The 19,455-nt window shown below is 32.0% G+C and overlaps 2 protein-coding genes across 9 annotated transcripts; both read right to left on the bottom strand.

Annotated features, from left to right (window-relative positions):
• Positions 1–2,610: 2,610 nt before the first annotated feature.
• Positions 2,611–7,309, bottom strand: LOC110599648 (zinc finger CCCH domain-containing protein 55). Of its 8 annotated transcripts, none has more exons than XR_006348461.1 (8): positions 6,052–7,307; positions 5,262–5,444; positions 4,383–4,562; positions 4,197–4,285; positions 3,792–4,046; positions 3,537–3,690; positions 3,175–3,282; positions 2,611–2,906 (listed from the first exon to the last, which is right to left on the bottom strand). XR_006348461.1 is itself a non-coding variant. In XM_021736143.2 (8 exons), the coding sequence occupies exons 1-7, from the start codon at positions 7,011–7,013 to the stop codon at positions 3,176–3,178; spliced, it is 2,028 nt and encodes a 675-aa protein (XP_021591835.1). In that variant the 5' UTR covers positions 7,014–7,308; the 3' UTR covers positions 2,611–2,906; position 3,175. The 8 variants fall into 8 exon arrangements, 5 of the variants coding, with proteins under 5 accessions (XP_021591835.1, XP_043806240.1, XP_021591836.1 ...); XM_021736143.2 differs by having other exon boundaries at positions 3,175–3,380; positions 6,052–7,308; XR_006348462.1 differs by lacking the exon at positions 2,611–2,906 and adding an exon at positions 2,997–3,054 and having other exon boundaries at positions 3,175–3,380; positions 3,580–3,690; positions 6,052–7,308.
• A 6,002-nt stretch (positions 7,310–13,311) lies between these two features.
• Positions 13,312–17,302, bottom strand: LOC110599647 (zinc finger CCCH domain-containing protein 53). Its single transcript, XM_021736140.2, has 9 exons — positions 15,888–17,302; positions 15,535–15,720; positions 15,252–15,431; positions 15,065–15,162; positions 14,714–14,977; positions 14,453–14,624; positions 14,064–14,252; positions 13,904–13,985; positions 13,312–13,747 (listed from the first exon to the last, which is right to left on the bottom strand). Exons 1-8 carry the CDS (start codon positions 16,817–16,819, stop codon positions 13,952–13,954), a joined length of 2,055 nt encoding a protein of 684 aa, XP_021591832.2. The 5' UTR covers positions 16,820–17,302; the 3' UTR covers positions 13,312–13,747; positions 13,904–13,951.
• Positions 17,303–19,455: the final 2,153 nt, after the last annotated feature.

The following is a 19,455-nucleotide window of genomic DNA, read 5'->3' as shown; positions in this document are numbered from 1 at the left end:
ATATCCGATCAAACCAAAAATATCATAGAAGTTAAAACTATGGTAGGCCCATCTACAAATATATATCGATAGCTTTCTATTTGCAGAGTGTATAAATAACTTGGCACAAGTAAGAATTTTCTAACAAATGAAGTATAAGGCAACTAGGTAGGAGATCAAGAAAATGAATCCATTAACTTCATACAGCTTCAACCAATGAGTTTTAGTTTATTGATTGGATAAATCTCGAATTTGAATCTCAATAGAAGTTAATTGTACAAAAAAAAAAACCCTTTACACAGCTTCAAAAAACTCAAAACACAAAAACAGACTAACCTTGATGATGTGTTTGCCTAAGCAAAAATAACAACTCTCATTCCTTGTGGTTGCTCCCTTCTTCCAATATGAAAATGAGAGAGAGATTCCAGAATGACATAGTATGAGAAAAAAAATCATGCGAGGAGCATATAGAACATAGAGTTAAGCCTGCAATAACCAAAGAAGCATGATAAGGGAGCATATTCAATTGATGGAGACAAAATCCCACCATTGGATTCAGTTGCATGGATTTGATGCGGCATTGATGTGAAACTCTCCCTCTTCCCTCAAGAATAATAATATTACAGTGCTTGTTTGCCAGCCCAGGGACACATGCATATGTTTTGACGAGGTTCATATGTACTCACTAATGATTAATTGTTACGTACATTTAGTTATTTAAAATTTGGCCATAAACTTCATAATTTTCTTTAATTAAAAATGATTAGTAGAGAGAGAGAGAGAGAGAAAGAAGAAGCTCGAAGTGGCCATCTCAGAGATGGGGATTGGTTTGGGCTGACAGACAAATGAGAGGAATGGGCTTGCTTTAGAGGACACAGGAGTGTGTCATGTGAATATTTTATTGGGCTGAACCTCCAGAATAATGATAAGGAGTGGGACTTTGCTTTCTTTCTAAAACGGGACCATCAGGCGTCACATAACGATCAGATTTCGATGTCAAATAAGGACTGGAGATTGAAAGAAATCAAATGTATAATAATGTATTATGCAGGTTTCAGGTGGGTGTTGGTCTTGTTGGGTTGCTGAATTCTTCAAGCTCATCATCACTGCCTAACTTGGCCCTACCCCACCTGCTCATTGGAGACCTCTCTCTTTTCTCTGCATTCGTCAAGGCTCAAGGCTTTTGCATGTGTCCCCATTATTGATAAATCAATGAATTATTATTGATAAATTGGAGTAAATATATTCAAAATTTTATAGAAATCTATTCATGTAAGAACATGATATGTTGCAAAATTATTTTTGTAGGACCAACCCATGTTGAATGCTGAACAAGCATTATAATTCCCGCACATAAAGAGATTTTGGGCTGCTTTTGTTTATCTTTATTATTCATTACATCAGTGCAACTATGCAATATTTTAGAATATTTTTATGCTGGGCCATAGTCCAGTAGTTTGGGTTTAGCTCACAATTAGATCTACCAATTATTTTTCTCCTTTAGAAAAATGAATAAAATTACAACGACACGAGTCCCTGTCAGAGTTCCATGTGGAATAAAAACAAAACCAAACAATTTTGACAGTAGATTTAACATATGAAGCAAGTACGTAATAAAAATGAAAACAAATTAGGATTGCAACAGGTAAGAAGACACGTTAACATCCCTAGCACAGAAGAGTCAATGCATTATAAGAAGACAAGACATCTCTGTTAAAAAAAAAAAGAAAAAAATTTAACATAGAAAAAGACCAGTCCAGCGTCAACCATGGTGGTCCATGTGCTTCTCTACAGCTAGGAGAAATACTTGCAGACAAAATCCAAGAATGATCTTATCAGGAAAATGACTGGTATTAGTTGAGACAAATATGCAATCATGGAGAATTAATTTGGTTGAAATCCTGATGCTACAAGTTGAACTACATGAAGAAAACCCTAAATGCAATTTCAAATAAAAACAAATTCCGTAGGGACAAAACATGTCTTGAAAAACAGTACATAATTATTAGCGCCACAAATATAACCTCTTTAGGTTTATTTATACCTGTAATGATTTAAATTTCCATGCAGTAGCAAATGATTATCTACATAAGCTGGAATTCAAAAACATCACAAGTTAAAAAGAATAGAAGTGTTCCCAGCAACAAATGCAGCACATGCAGAACTACTATAAACTGAAAACAGACCAGAAAACAGTGCATAAAGCATCCATATACCAAAGATTCAGAACTATGCATTTCAATATGCTGAAAGAGAAAGCAGTGTGTGATAACCTGGTATTGTGTGTCAGCACCCATGTGATAAAGAGTGGCCCTTTCCCCACATGTGGACCTAAAAAATAATAAAATGAGACAAAAGAGTCCCCAAAAAAGTATGCCTTGATCACATAAAAGTATAGCCCATCTCACCCACCAACTTTTTCTTATCTAACTTTTTCACTCTGCCCGCCTGTTAGATACTTCGAAGAGGATGATTAAACTTGCTAATGACCACTATACAAATTGTTTCTTCTAATAAAAAAGTAGCAACTGCTTAAGTTATCCACTCATTCTCTTCCATCTCTCATTCAGCATGTTATACTTCCTTCTACTGAGTGTAATAATAGGATATCTTTAAGGGAAGGATAGTAAATGTTGCTAAGATGTACACTTGACATTGTAACAAGAGTCATTCTCTTTAGTTCTATTTCAGTCTGTGGTCCACAACATAGCCTACAAAAGAGCAAAAAGTAACAAAAAGAAACCCTACTCAAATTTGTTCATCAGTTCATTATGTATGTAAATATGCTTTTGCTGTTAGTAGTATCGTATTGATGATCATGATGATGACGGCAATCTTGCTGAGATATTCTTTACAGATCTACCATTTGGTGCTGGTATAATTGGGCTATACATCTACAGGATCTTCTTTGTATGTGCTCTATTTTTCTGCATCAACCCAACACGATAACAAAATTATTTGATATGACAATTGTTGTCTTCTAAAATTAGAGAATCAAGAAAGAAATGATCTCTTACCCTAGCAAAGTTCATCAGTTCATGCTAATCATTATTACCTACATGACTAGCTTCTTGTCTAACAAAGAGAGAAAATATATCAGAAACAAAGTTCTGATGAATCAGAATTAACATCCTACCACTAGATGTGTATGAGGATAGAATTATAGAAAAACAGCAAATTAAGGCCGGAACGCACCTTAGTATTTCACATTATCAATGAAAGCCATATCACTAGTAGAATTGGGAAGTGATGCACTAATTTCAGAATATGAAGTGGCAGAGAACTCTGTGCTTTCTTTAACTTCTGCCAAAGGAGGGGAAAATTCACCTTGATTGCCCAATGATTTTTTAGTTGAAGAAAAGGGACTATCAGGAAGACCATGCTCTATAACCCTCCCACAACTAAAAATAATTACCAGAAAATGAAAAAAACAATTAAAAAAGATAAGTGTACAAGAGAAATCATCCAGAAAGCCCGTAGAATTTTACAAAGCAATTATGCAAGAATCAAGAGGCATTTGATGTAACACAAGACTCTTCAAAAATAAAATTCCATACCATTCATTGGTACCACATTTTTCAGGATCAAGTCTGTCCTCACCATTGATGGTATCTTTGCTCTGAATACAAGCTTGATTAAATTCATGCTGAAGGGTTTGTTCAGCAACAGCAATAGTAGAGCCAATGGCAGCAACTGAGCTATCACCCTTGTCTGCCACAAAAGAAAGCCAATTAGCCAAAGCAAAGATTTTCTATCCACAGCATGCTCTAAATGCCAAGCTAATATTAAACAACTACCATTAATTAGCCAACCTTCTATGACATCCTGATTCTTGACATCAGAAGTAAGAGTTCGATTGATATTAGCAGAAGCATGAGGGGGTAAAGTAACTGATGCACCAGCCGACATACTTCGCTGGTGATGGTGAATATAATCCCCCCTCAAATCTGGAAGTTGCAGATTAATCAACCTTCTCCCTTGGAGCTCAATTGCTTGTTGAAGCTCAGCCTGCTGCTCAAGCTTTCTTCTCAGCATCATCTCCTGTGTATTGTAGAGCACTCTTGCTCCTGCAGATAGAAAAGGGTGATTCAACAAACAAATTGCAGTGTTCTATATGCTTTTAAATATAAAAAAAATATGGAGGAATAAAGAACAATTCCAAACATTTCCCAAATTCTGGAAACAAATGCACGCTTGCTCATTTACTTTTCACTCACCAAATTGAAGATCATATAGTTCTCTAGGGTCAAGCCCAGAAGGGCTAGAACACGGTGAAAAATCCCCCCTATCCATTAGTTGTTGCCTCCTGCGGTTGTTCCATTAACAAGTAAAACATCAATAAATGACAGTGTGAGGGAAGAAGTAAAAATATATAAAAACAATACAGAGAAAAGATGCCATACTTGTTTGCAATTTTTCCTTTTTCCTTATATGGCTTAACAAGAACACGCGAATCACAAATAAAATGAGGGTTCCCCCTAGACAATATAAGCTTTACAGTCTCTGGATGGACAAAGGTAACAAATCCAAACATCCGCTTCTGCTGATATGGAATCCTGACATCTTGAACTGGTCCGAAAGAGCTAGAAAAAATATTGGACTTGTCTTAATTATATTACTCAAATAGTGGACTCTTATATATAAGAATGATATAAGATATGACATCACACTTGGTGATTCACAAAATCATGCTTCCAAGGAATCCTAAAGCAAGAAGCCCTTTCACAGAGATCAGTTTAACTCACTGACCTTCCCATTCTTCCTATGCAAAAGGCTCACAGCCTACATTAATATCTGCAATATTCATATAAAATTACTGCAATCTGCAGCATGAGATAAGGATATGATTTTCCTTCTTCAATTTGATTAATAGTTTGTTTTCTCGGATAACCCAGCCACCATAAGTTCCTTGAAACGACTACTTTAAACTTCTGTGAGCCAAAACATAATTTCAGTGACCAAAATTGTAGGTTAAAGTTCCATAGGCATCCACCTATTCACTATAAGTAGTTAAAAGGAATGCACACAGTAACATGATGGCAATCAAGGACATTCAAACACTTCTCCGAGACAAATGGCAGCATACAAGCTCCCAATACTCTAAACTATTGTAGGAATTTTCACAAGATACTCTATATTTGTACAGAGACCTTTCTGGCCTACATATTACCTAGTCAGCATCCAACCTTAAATTCTCAGCACTAATTGTGCAGCCAAATTAAATTCAGACTGCATCCTCAAGACAAATAAATGAACAAATATTTAAAACTGTAGCAATTTACCTAAAATAATTTGATACATCTTCATCTTTGAAACTGCTGTCGGCTGGGAACGTCAAATAGATCTGCCTGGAAGCCGAGTTTGCCTTTTCTTCCATTGCCATTACCAAAAGGTCATTCCTTTCAGAATGGAACTGGCCAAACCTGTGAAATTCATCACCCATCATCACTGATGCTGCCCCAATTCTGAAATGGTCAAACCACCCCCACCCCCCAAAGTACACCATTAGCATTTTTGAATATTATCTACAGATACATATGTCCATTATTATATCATATATCATCCCTTCAGAACTGAATGAAGTCCAAATAACATCAACAACCAGCCCAAAAACAAACCCTAAAAGCCAAAAAAAAAAAAAAAATCTATGCATAAATAAAAGACATCCTCAGGATAATTATTTTCATAAGGCAGACCAACAGTCCTGAAACAAGATAGTAAGGGGCCGGAAAGGGGAAAATCTGTACATCACATAACAAGTATGTAGAAGGCAATCGAATTCTCTAAAATCTAAAGCAAGACTGATACCGTAATAACATCTAAATAAGAAGATTTGCCATGCCAGAATAAAAAACACAACACCAAAACAAATTCAAACTCAAATAAATACAAAAAAATCATAAGAAAGACATAACAAAAAATAATAATAATAATAACACGTAACAATTGCACGCCAAAACCAAAATGTGAAATACATAGCACATCAGAGAGAATTCTAAGTATTCTTCATCAAAATAGAGTGCTGACAACTTGAGAAAATGCTAAAAGGTAAAATGGGTAATCTCAAAATACCTTTGGGGATCACTCTCTTGCTGCAAAAGAAAATTCATGTACTTGCTGTAAGCCAACCTTTGCTGCTGTTGGGCAGCCTTGATTCTCAGCATTTCTTCATGTTGTTGCAAATAAAGACCATTCATTTCCCTCAGGGAACCCCCGATTACACTGCCACCACTAACCTCAGGAATGTTGTCACCATCAAAGCCACCATGAACAAACTTGCAACTGTCCCCATTCTTGCAGAAACCTCTAGCAAAATACATACACGGTCTATGACCAATTCCAAAACCCCCATCTTCAATACCAAAGCACGCATCACTCTCGGAGAATCTCCTCCTATGCAACTGGCTATCTACATTATTCATAGTTAAACCATCCAATTGAAACCTTGGGTCCACAAACTCTTCATTTTTTGGAGAGAAATCATCAAGGAACGAAAAATATTCATCTAGTTGATGCTCATTAAATAAATCAGTGCTGTTACTACTGGCGTCCCCGCCACCATTACCACCATTCTTGGAAAATGGAGGCACCAAAGCAAAACCGGCACGTATATTATCGTAAGACAAAAAAGGGCTTGACTTTGGGCTAATAGAGGCGGCAGTACTGTTATTTGTCAAGATTGAAGCAGGCCATGAATGTGGACATGGGTTTTTCGTAAAATCCACAAAAGGATTAGCTTTAGCAGAAGATTGTGAAAATGGGTTATGGTTGTAGCTAGGTCTTGATATAGGATTAAGAGGCAAAGGAGAGGATGGTGCAGAAAGTGTGGATAATGCGTTCGTTGAAAGTCCCAAGTGGGTTTTGGCTTTAGCAACCACGTTTTGCAAAAGGGTTTCGGAGGCAGAAGCTAAAGAAAACAAATCTTTGTCAGCAAAGTCTTGTATGAGGATGTAACCCATGATTTTGGAAGCGTTTTCTGGGTCTATATTCTTGATCTTGGACAACAGTATGTTTGTTGCTTCATAAGTTTCCATGGGGAGATATGTGGTGCTGATTTTCCGAGGAAAGACAGACAGAAAGAGGAAAGACAGTGAGGCTCCTGTTGCTTGCGGTTCTGTGTGAATTATAAGTTGATAATAAAAAGCCCAAGAAGAGATATTTGAGGTAGGGTTTTGAAGAGAAAGAAACCGAGTTAAGAAGTGAAATGGCTCTCCTTGTCCTTGTCTTTTGGGTGCTCTCACGGTCTTGTCCGCCTCCTTTCTACACACTCCGCAGCCACACTCTCCTACTCCGGCTAATAAATTCACTTAGACGGCTAGTGCTGGGTCTTTTGCTAATCAATTTCCAGACCTTACTTTGTTTTTAAACAATCACTTTTTTTATTTAAAAAATAATTTTTATCGCTTTTAATTTGTGAGTAATTATAAGCGATCAAATTGTTTTTTTTTTTTTGTTAATAAACACATATCATTAATGATGAGAAAACATGTCTAGTCTAAGAACATAAAATCTAAACATCCATAAGGTCTAAATACAAGAAATAAAGTGTAAAGCCGAAAGAGAATTCAACATATTTGAAGCCCAAATTTCGATAGTAAAACAATCCCGAGGAGAATAGCGATAATACTCCCGAATTCAATTGATTATCGATAAAAAAAATATGTTGTTATCCCTATTAAGAGTTCTAGAAATATTTCAATCATTACTTATAATTTTTATATGATAGAAATATTTATTACGTACATTACAATTAATTTTCAGAATATGCAGATTTTTTTTGCAGATTTATAGCATCCTTTTGTGATACAATACTTTCATTTTTTTTCTTTTTCTTAAACTTAACTCATTCTTTTCATTTCCCCTATGGATGTCTATTGATGAAGAATAAAATGTTATTGTCCCTATTAAGAGTTTCAAAGATATTTCGATCATCTCTTACTATTTATGTATGGTGTGAATATTTCTCGCATACAATCCAATTAATTTTCAGAATATACAGACCTCTTTGGCAGATTTATGTCATCTTTTAGAAGAGCGTCTATTATACAATTAGAGGCAAAAAGATATCTATTTCGATTTTTTAATAATGTTGATTTTCCTTCCTTTCAACAGGATGATTTACAGATTTTCTTTTTTCTTAATAGAATGCCTCTAACCACACCCTTGCAAATGTTAATTTGACAGGTAACGGTGAAGTGGCTCATCCAGTCAAATATCGGAATAGACGAAAGCAATGATCGTCTTGTGTTGAAACTGTCGAGAACTCGGCAATTATCATACAGTTAATGCATTAAATGATTTAATTATTAGTTACAAGCTAGACATTTTATTTTTGATAAAAATAAAAATTTTAGCTCTTCGTTTGCTCTTTATAATCGAAATTTTTGCCTTTTAATTACTACATTTTTATGAATTGTTTGCAAATAATCAGTCTCCACATTTAGATATTTTTTAACTGGATTTGATTTTGAATAATTTTAAATTTTGGTTAGATTATAAAACTGATATTTTTATTAGATAGATTCGTCGTTATGTCACCCTAACGGTTTATATTTTAGATAAAAAATCTAATTAGGTATAACCATATCGCTCTTTATTTCATAATAGAACAGTGATTTTACTTAAAAAAAAAAAAAAAAAAAAAAAAAAAAAAAAAGACAATCCAGAGGAGAATCCGATAGTTGCAATCCTAGCGCCACTTCTCCACTGGTTTCACCGGTCACATGAAATTAAGAAAGTTGCTTTCTCACCACAGAAGCCGGTAAAGTAGATAAAAGAGTTTTTTTCAAACCATGCAAAAAAAAAAAAAAAAAAAATTTAAATTTATAATGATAAATAAGTCTGTTGAATTTGACTTGACACGCTGATAAATATTAAGATACTTTATATAATTTATATTTTTTAAAAAAATATGAATTTTAATTTTAATTATTCTATAAAATTTTAGATAATTTAAATATTTTTTTATCATTATTAAACTGATAAAAATATATTTCAATTTGATAAAATTTTTAATTTTTCTCTTAAATTTAATTTATGTTTTTCATATAGAATGATTATTTTATAATTCAAATTATTTAAAGTTTTACAAATCAATTAAAATTAAATTTTCTAAATTTTTTAATATAATTTTTTTGAAAAAAATAAAATAAAAATGTATAAAGTGTTTTTGATAGAATTTCACATGAAAGCAGAAAATATTTACTAGCATGTCATGCAAATTCAATACTATGAATACCTTTATCTATTTATTTATTTATATCTCATCAATAAAATAGGGAAGACTATCACAAACAGTTCAGTTTATGATTATCATTTAATTGTACAAGCAGCTAATACACAAATGAATAAAATTTAAACTAAATTATATTTTAGTCCTTTAATTATAGTATAATTAAAATATCATTTCTCATATTTTTAAAATTGAATATTTAAATTTTTATATTTTCATTATGTTCACGTGGCGTAGTCTCTCTATATATTTTTCTGTTAATTTAAAATTAAATAGTTCGTCAAACTTCTAAAAATTATTTTTCATTCTCGCAATACTCTTATTACACTTTAAACAAACACATATAAAATCCATTTTTACATCTAAAAATCTAGATATTTTTTTTTTAAATTTTCTTCTCTAAAAATAAATGGTAAGTTGATAAATGTATATTAAAAAATTTATTTTTAATTTATATATTTTTATTGTTTGTAATAATAAAAATAATTTAGTTGTAAGAGGTATTTAAATGAATGAAAATGTTTATTTTGTAATATTTGCTTAACCGTAAAAGATAGAATGAATTAAAAATAGTGAATATTTTGAGAAAAATGCAGGTTTTAAATTTAGTAATAATTTATTTTAATGTATAAATTTTAAAAAATTTAATTATTTATAATTATTTAAATTTTATATTAATAAATTTTGTGAAACGGTAACAAATCAGAAAATTTTATATTGTTTTGTGTTTATGTGTAAAAAAAATGAGTTAGTATTACATATTTAGTTCCATTTGATATCAAAAAAATAAAAAATGGAGAAGATTTTGAGAAAACCGTAAATTTTAAATTTAGAGACTTTTAATATATAAAAATTAAAGGATTTAAGTGTTTATAATTACTTAAATTTTATATTAAAAAATTTAAAAAATGATATCAAATTAGAGAATTTTAAATTATTTTATATTTGTATATAATAAGAAATAAGTTAATATTATACATTTAATTTAATTTGATATTAAAAAATTTAAAAATGATAAAAATTTAGAGAAAATCGCAGATTTTAAATTTAAAAACTGATATATTTTAATACATAAAAAACTACAGAACGGGAAAGGAAGAAAAAAAGAGAATTATATATGTATTATATAGTGTAATAAGAATATTATGAAAAAAAAATTTAGAGATTTAATTAAAACCGATGAAGAAATAGATAAAGTGATAATAAAAATAAAGGTTTAAATGTCTATTTTAAATTTATTAATTATAATATAATTTAAATATTAAAGTGTAATTTAATTTAAAATTTATTTAAAGATATAAAAGGAAATGAAAAAAAAGGGAAGCATAATGAGAAAGTAGAAATTGGTATAATATAAAAAGAGTATGGCAGAGGTACTTGGAAGTCTTTACTCCAACTCCCAATATCTATGCATAACAAATTTTATGATGCATTTTTTCTATTATTTAATATATTTCCAATTGAAAACAATTAGTATTAAGGACTTAATTAATTAACTATTTAAAAATTTGAAGAATATTAGTGGAAGGAAGAAAAGATTTGTGTGCGTAATATCTACCGTTGGATTTGCATGAACAATTTTAAGCGGATCAGATTCGTGGAGTGTGTACACCTTAATTACAACCTATAATTGACTCATATTGTAGTTTCACTTTTGGTCAAAGTCCGTCCTATCAGCCATCAGTTTCTCCAGGTCATTTGCAGATTTTCCCCAACTGCAGCCACTGAGGGCTATATTAGTAACATCGCAGTAAATGGTAAAATAGATAATTTAAACGACACCGTTTTATCATGCATTAATTTTTATTAATAAAATTTATTTTTTTCTTACTGCATAATCATTACTAACACACCTGTAATTCTCCATCCACAATAAATAGAATTTAATTTAATTTCAGTAAATATTAAATTATAAAAATGAATAATGATTGAAGGAGGGGCCCTATCATCACAGAGAAAGTAAACATCATGGATTAATTAAGAATCTTTGTGTCATTATTATTGAAGCTTATTTTTGTTTTATTTCTTTATGGTTTTCCTTTTTCCATTTTAGTGTTTAACAACTAATACTTTTCATTAAGCTGCCATCATTGTTTTCTTTTTTTCCCTCTCTAAATTTAAGTCACAATAATTCTTATTTTAACTATATTTTTCAGCTTCTTTTTTTAATTTAAAACTTTAATAAATGAAACTTTTATCTATTTTTTTAATTATTTTAAAATTATTATCTACTATTCTTCTTTATAGTATAATAATATATAAATTAACTATTATAATTTTATGTCATTTTTAAAATTTTTATTAAAATTTAAAATAGATATAATTAAAAAATAAATAAAATTATAAAACGAAAATAGTAAAAAAACACTAGCTATCTCTAGAATTGCATATTGAATGAAGACTTTCTTGAAAATAACCAATTTAAATTTTATCACGATGACCTTTAAATATTATTTTAATTATATATAAATTCCTTGATTGATTGTATCCCATCTCAATACAAATTTGTAGTTTATAATTATTGAACCATTTATTTATTTATATATATAAAATCCCATGCTATCTAAAATTATACATATTTTATTTCTTGTAAGGCGACAACTTCCGACAATAAAAGATGGCACACAAAACTACAACATCTGGCCTAAAGAAATGGATTCTCATCAATTAATTAATTATTGTTATATTATATTTCCTTCCTATTTTTTAATGCCACAATTCAATTTCAAGGATATATAATATTAGAAACAAGAGAATAGAGGAACTGAAAAAGGACAAACCCACTTCTTTATAAAACTCTATAGAGATGAGAATTCAATTTCAATGTTAGTTGGATATCTTATTTGATAGTACTAAATGTTTCAATAAATAATAGTTAATTAAAAATTAAAAAAGTCGTTACCAAATAGAATTTGAACTAGTATTTTGTTAAACCTTATTCAAGGTGTGTGATTGATTAGTACAAAAAGTAATTTAATTGTCGCAAATAGAAATAATTCTATATCAATAATCCATCCTTAGATTGTCTAATCTATGCAAACAGAGAAGGGAATGCTCAAATGCTGTGATTAGTACCTCTTACTTTACATAATACAATAAATAATTGAGGAGGCTACTCAAACTTAGCAACCAAATTAGAGACAAAAAAGAGAGCCTAAAATTTTGATTGAGATGGCCAGCTATTTCCCATGAGGCAAAGGAGTGCTTAGATTTTGACATCTTAACCTCCCAAAGACCTACACTGCAAAATCAATAGACACTTGGGTCATCCACCACACACACAACTGCCATGCTGGTCCTGCTACAACTCTCACTTGCTGCCCAAAACATGAGCAACAAACATCTACCCTAAATAGAACAAGAACTTAACAAGATGGACAAATGGTACAATTATGCAAAATCTTTTTCTTTTTCTTTTTTTTTTTTTTGATGCTAAATCATCCAACTAATCCCCACAACTGCCAACAGAAGGTGACAATGCCCCAGTTTCTTTTCTGTTTGAACTCCCAAATTGTGTGGTGAGGGGCCAATTCTGCTGGCAGCAAGACTAGTAAACTGTAGCATATAAGGGACTTGCAAAATACCCATTAAAGCAAAATGGCAAAATACAATTAAGGAAAAAATGTTTAAGCATGAAAGAGGTTAAAGAGTGAAAAGGAAAGGAGTGAGTGGTACCCAGATACCATTCATTCATGTTGTCAGAAACCATGTGATAATGTGGCCCTTCACCCTTTCATGTCCACCTAAAAGAAACAACAAAATGGGACAAAGAAGTCCCTAAAGTAACCTTTAATCACATGAAAGAAACAAACTTTAGTTTACCCCTCCTTTTATTATTATTATTATTATTTAAAAATTGTAGTTTTCCTCAATAACTTTTCTGTTCTGCCTGTTTCTTAATGTAATGGATGACAGATACTGTGACAACAATGGTAATAAAACTTGAAAAGTGGCAGTGAGACAGATTTTACCCTCCACTTCCACTCATTGCCTTGCTTTTTCTCTTTTAGGCTCCATATCCATATAGTTGTTACACTTCTGCTGCAGTTATTTAAACTTCTGGGTCTACTTCTGTACACATAATTAATGACATTGAAGCATACAAGAACCTCAATTTCTATATATGATTCAATTTCTTCTTCTTCTATTGTTTCTTTTCATCTCAACAAGAAGCTAAGGATGGTAAACAAAGTAAAAAGACTAAATTACAGATGATAAGAGAGAGAGTTACTACTAGCCTTTTGTTTCTTCTGCTATTTGCTGTGTGGTCCAGCACAAACACACACACACACACATATACCTACAGAGAAGAGAGTACACTACACAGTGAGGTAAAACAGAAAGACCCCACTTTTATATATCAGATCATCTGTCCTTTTATGTATGCATTATGTATTCATTGTAAGTAGTATGTATTGATGATGATGATGATCTTGCTGAGATCTTGTCTACAGATCTTTTTCTTTGTTGTATGGTTTTTGGCTATACAGCTAGAGGATTTCTTTTTCTTCCTTGTATAATGCTTTTCCAATATTTCTGCAGAGATGAACAAAAGACAGCCCAACATTATATTGGAAAAATCCCATTTGACAACAAAAGTATACAAATTGTTTGCATGTGCCTACATGGTCCAATCATTGAAGGAGAAAAAGAAAAGAGAAACAAGTTTGATATTTTCATTATCTCTCTTACCCTAGCAAAGTCCATCTCCCCATTGCTGGCCATGCTCACCTTTGCCAATTACAAGCCAATGGTTCCATGCCCAGAAGAAATCCTTCAGAAAACATATCAAGATTATTAACTTTCTTCCTCTATTTGGTGTTTACACTAGTAAAATATTTTTGTTTCTCACCTGGGCATTTGGAGAAAACATGAATTGAGTGAAGTCATGTTGAGAGAATTGGTGGGATTTATGGGGTTATTGTTTGAAGAAGATGTACTCGCCTCATTTACCTCCAAAGCAGCTGTGGAGAAGACTGTATGGTCGCCAGCTGATTTCTTAGGAGAAGTAAAAAGGTTCTCGGGGAGGATATGCTCCAGACTGCTCACATGACAAAAGAAAAAAGTTGAAAAACGTAAAAACTTTGGCTAAAGTGAAAAAATTTAAAGAACAAGATATGCTTAAATGGAGACCAGACTCCTAAAGCGGAATATAGCAGAATCTATACAGAATCTGAATATAAATATGGTGTTTCTTCTGTGAGTAACTCGCTTTATAGATCAAAGATTTCAGGTATTTACCTTTCATGGAGATGGCATTCTTCAGTATTGGCCTTCTCATCTGTACTACTACTACTACTACTACTATTGCTTTTACCATTGCTGTCACAGCGATAGCTAGCTGGTTTCACTTCCTGTTCAGCATCCAGAACCGCATTTTGAGAAGCTGCAGCATTTGGGTTACCAACATTTTCTGCAGAGATACGATGCAAGCTATTTATTATAGAGCTGATTTCATTGTAAACCTGAAAGCTTATATAATAATTATTATTATTAATCAACCTTGGGGAACCTCTTGAATGATGCCATCAGTAGGGAAAATGAGATTCTGACTGTTGCTGGCATTGCGAGAGAGAGTTGGTGAAGGAATAGGAGACCCAGTAGACAAACCATGAGTGTATTGATGATTATTATGGTTTTTGAAGTCAAGAAGTTGCATGTTCATTAGCCTTCTCCCATGGAGTTCAATGACTTGCTGCAATTCAGCTTGTTCTTCTAATTTCCTTCTCAATAACATCTCCTGGGTATTCTGAAACATTCTAGTTCCTATATTGAGTACCAGTATTAATTTAGCTTGGAAATACTAGTATCAATTTTGAATTGAGTAAGGCACATTCTTGCCATTTTGCTTACCAAGGTGGAGGTCAAATGGCTCTCTGGAATCAAGCCCAGAAGGGCTTGAACATGCTGAATACTCTCCCCTCTCCAACTGTTGTTGCTGCTGATGCTTCCTGAAATGGGTAAATTAAGAAACGAAATAAAGAAATGCAGATAAATGGATAACTCACGAAGAAATTGAAAAAGATCAGCAGGCCAATACTTGTCTGGGACTTTTCCTTTCTCCTTGTAAGGCTTAACAAGCACACGCGAATCACAGACGAAATGAGGATTCCCTTTAGCCAATATAAGCTTCACTGTCTCTGGATACACAAAGGTAACAAACCCAAACATTCTCTTCTGCTGGTAAGGAATCCTCACATCTTGCACTGGCCCATAAATGCTTCAAAACCACACAAAGAAACTACCTTTATAGCCAAAAGTTCAAATTTTCACTTTCTTTACGGCAAAAGAAAAAAGGAACAAAACCATGGAACATTAATTACCTGAAGTAATTTGAAACATCTTCTTCTCTAAATGTGCTATCAGCTGGAAATGTCAAATAGATCTGTCTGGAACCTGGATTCATTGCCCCTCCCAATCCCAATGGCCAAAAATCGTTCCTTTCAGGGCGGCATCTCCCAAACTTGTGAAGCTCATCCCCCATCATCAGTGCAGCAGCTGCAGCCGATCTAAAACAGCGTATTGGAAATGCCAGTCAAAAAATAACTATAGCATTCCTAAAGAATTGCCAGAATTTCATTGTCATAACCACTCAGAATCACCAACATGCAACTTCTAAAGGGCTCTCTCAACTCCAAGACTTGCATACACAAGTAATGGGCATGCATATATATACCTTTGGGTGTCATTTTGTTGTTGCAGAAGGAAATTCACGCACTTGTTGTAAGGAAAAGAAGCTCCGGCCATGAACTGTGAGGCTGCAGCTAGCTTTTGCTGCTGGGTGGCAGCAGCTTTTGATCTAAGAATTTCTTGGCACTGTTCAAACTCGCTGAGTTTACTTGGTGAGCCCACAATCGCAGCACCATCGGCTGACTCCCCATGAAGAAACCTGCAACTGGTGCCATTCTTACAAAACCCTCTCGCAAAGTACAAGCATGGCTTCCATCCATACCCGTAATTAGCGTATTCTGACCCGAAATACATTCCCGGAACCGAAGAGCTTCTCCTATGCAAATGGGCATCGCCTAATGTTGGGCTCATGGCTAGCTCAAGCCGAGGATCAAGCAAATCATCGGTCTTTGAATCATTGAGGAACGAGAAGTGGTCTTGAAGTTGATACTCATCAATGAGATCATTACTGCTGTTATTGTTAGTGTTACTGCTGTTGTAGTGTGGAAATGCATTAGATAACGACATATTAGATGATATAGATGAGGAACCGGCATTAGTGGTTCCATTAACAACACTAGCATAAGAGAGTGAGGAAGTAGTGGAGCTAGGACTCAGAATAGGCCAAGAATTTGATGATGGTGGAGATGGGTTTGTAACGTCGAAGCCATTGTTGAAAGTGATTCTTGAAGAAGAAATGGACAAAGGGTTGGGTCTAGAAGTGGAGAGTGTTGTAGGTGTATTAGAGGTGAGACCCAAGTGGGTTTTGGCTTGAAGGATGAGATTATGCAGCAGGGATTCTGGTCCAAAGGCTAAGCGTATCATCTCCTTATCTCCATGGTCCTGTAAAAGAAGGTAACCCATGATTTTTGAGGCATTTTCAGGGTCCAAGACTTGGATCCTTGAAAACACCATCTTGGTAGCTTCATAAGAATCCATGGAGGAAAAAACACAATAAAGCACAGACGCACACGGCACACACACACCTCGCAAACCTCACACAGTTCGTAGAGAGAGAAAGAGCAAAATGATAAAGAGAGGAAGGATGAGAAATAAAAGTGTGGACTTTGTTGAAAAGGGCAAATAATAATGGAACGGGATTTTGTTACTTTAGTATATAATGATTTTGAAGTTAAAAGGAAAGAGATGCCATTATAATGTTAGAGACGATAAAGATGAGTGCTTTTCTCTCTTATTCTTGAACCCAATATTTCAACTCAAACACGAGAGCTTTCAAAACTACAGAGAGAACATCAAAGGTGAATTTTAATGGTGGAGCTTATCTCACTTTAAAACTCAGAAGAATCACTAAACTTTTTTCTAATGGCAGCGCAAGCAGGCAGCTGAAGAGGAGCAGCAGCCTTGAGAGAGGGTGAACTCACTCTCACTTCCTCTTTATTGGTTTTTTTGGTTTCTCTCTCCTCCTGGTTTATTTTTTAGGACTTTTATCTTTATAGAAATGGACGGTGAAAATTCAGTTAAATTTCTCAACTTAAACCCTGTGATTAAGATTTACTCAGAAAAAAACATTTAAAAATATTTTAAAATTAAGATCCCAATCTATTAGATAATTACTTTGAATACTTTTATTAGTAAATAAAATCATAATTTCATTAAAAGAAAATCAAATAATTATATTCAAAACCTACAAATCAATTATAAAATTCATCACTGGACTTTATTTGATTGGAATAATTTACTTTAAAATTTTAAAATTTTTAAAAAATATTAAAAATTTTTTTATTTAATTGTTAATATTTTCATAATTTCATGATAAGTCAGATAACTTTCTTCTCTTATATAAAGAAAATAAATTGTTTATATTGATTTAATTAAGTTACTTTTTGAAAAATTTATTTTTTTAATAATTTTTTTAAAACCAAACGAGGCTTTAATTTCGGTATTTAAAAGTTAATTTTTAATTTTTAAACTAAGTATTTATGAGAAGTAAATTTTAAATATTTTTTCTTTTATATTAAATATTTTTTCATATTTATTTCTATCATATATAAAAAAATTAATTCTTTAATCACATGAATATCTTTCTAAAATCAAATTTAATTACTCTTTTAACAATTTAATAAATTTTTATCATTATATGTAATATTTATTAATATTTTTATATGGATTTTCTAAAATTAGCAATAAAAAGATTTTAATTGTAGTTATCATTAAAAAAAATTAAAAATATCAACTTTTAGTATAATATATAGAAAGTACAATTATGAGGGATGTTTATAGTATTAGAATTTGAATTTAAATAAAAAATGAAAGAGGTGAAAATTCTAATTTTAATATGGATAGAGTTAGTTGGGGAGTTGGGTTGTAAAGCTGATAAAAAAGGGCTGAGAACACGCGCAGAAGAATAGCGCGTGGGGATGTGTAGTCTTTTTGTGTTTGAAATAGTGCACGTTCACTTACCATCATTCTGACAGACTCCTCCATTGGTACTGTTGTGATGTAAAATTTAAAATAGATTGAATCCTCAGAAATGACTTTTCGGTAATGTTTCTGTACATTAACTCCTATGGCTGTTTCCTTCACTCCCATAATATCACACGTTGGATCCCCTGTGATCAGAGACACTGCATCTTATCATCATAAAAAACTTCATTCAATTTTGGTTCAGACCAGAGTTACTTCCTTTTTTTAAATTTCTTTTCCTGCTCTGATCTTTGCCTTTTTCCTTGGAGGTCATTATTACTCCTAGGGCCTTTTGCTGTTTGTGGGGGTGAGAAATTGGTATTGTTTCTTTTGCACATTTATAAAAAAAAAACAAAAAGGTCAATTAGGAATATAAACTACCCAAATTAAATTAGGTTTTGAAGAATTTAAATTTAATTTATTAAAATATTGTTAAATCCAAACTTAAATTCAGTTCAAAACTCAAATTTAAAAATTAAATTGAACTTTTCTAAATCTCATTTAGCAAGCACTTAGCATTTTTAAGAACTCATTTATAAATCTAAATGAGCTGCAGCTCATTTGAAAGAGTAAAGAAAAAATTACTATTTGATTTTTATATTATAAAAAAATTATTAATTAATAAATTAATTTAAAAAATATATAAAAAATATTCTGAACCTTTCAAAAAGCGTAATAATTAGATTATCTATTAATTTCAACTATTGATTATTATAAAAAAATTAAAATATTTTTAATATGAAAAATTAAATAGTAATTTTTTTATAAAACTAAGATCAATTAATAATTTTTTTTAAATTACATTAATTAAATAGTAAAATATTTAATAATTAGGATCAATGAAAATTATTTAATAAATTTTTAAAAATCTCATTTTAATTCATTTTCAACTAATAAATTTTGTCACAATATAAGAATTAAAACTATATTTTCTAAAAAAAAAAAAAAGTTTAACCAATTTATTTTTTTCAAGGGCAAAAATCAAACGGTTCACAAACGATCAGCTTATTGACACAAATAATTGAATTGAGTTTAGGTTGTCTGTATCAAGTGGAACTATGGCCCTATCTCCAATTTAGGGTCAAAAATAGCGACCGGCCCAACCCATGAAAAAATCTTATTTAAATTTGAAGGAGTTGGGTATGGGTGGG

Source organism: Manihot esculenta, chromosome 14 (genome assembly GCF_001659605.2).
Source record: "Manihot esculenta cultivar AM560-2 chromosome 14, M.esculenta_v8, whole genome shotgun sequence".
Classification (NCBI taxonomy): Eukaryota; Viridiplantae; Streptophyta; class Magnoliopsida; order Malpighiales; family Euphorbiaceae; genus Manihot; species Manihot esculenta.
Note: the sequence above shows the minus strand (reverse complement) of the source record. Positions and strands in the feature narration are given on the sequence as shown.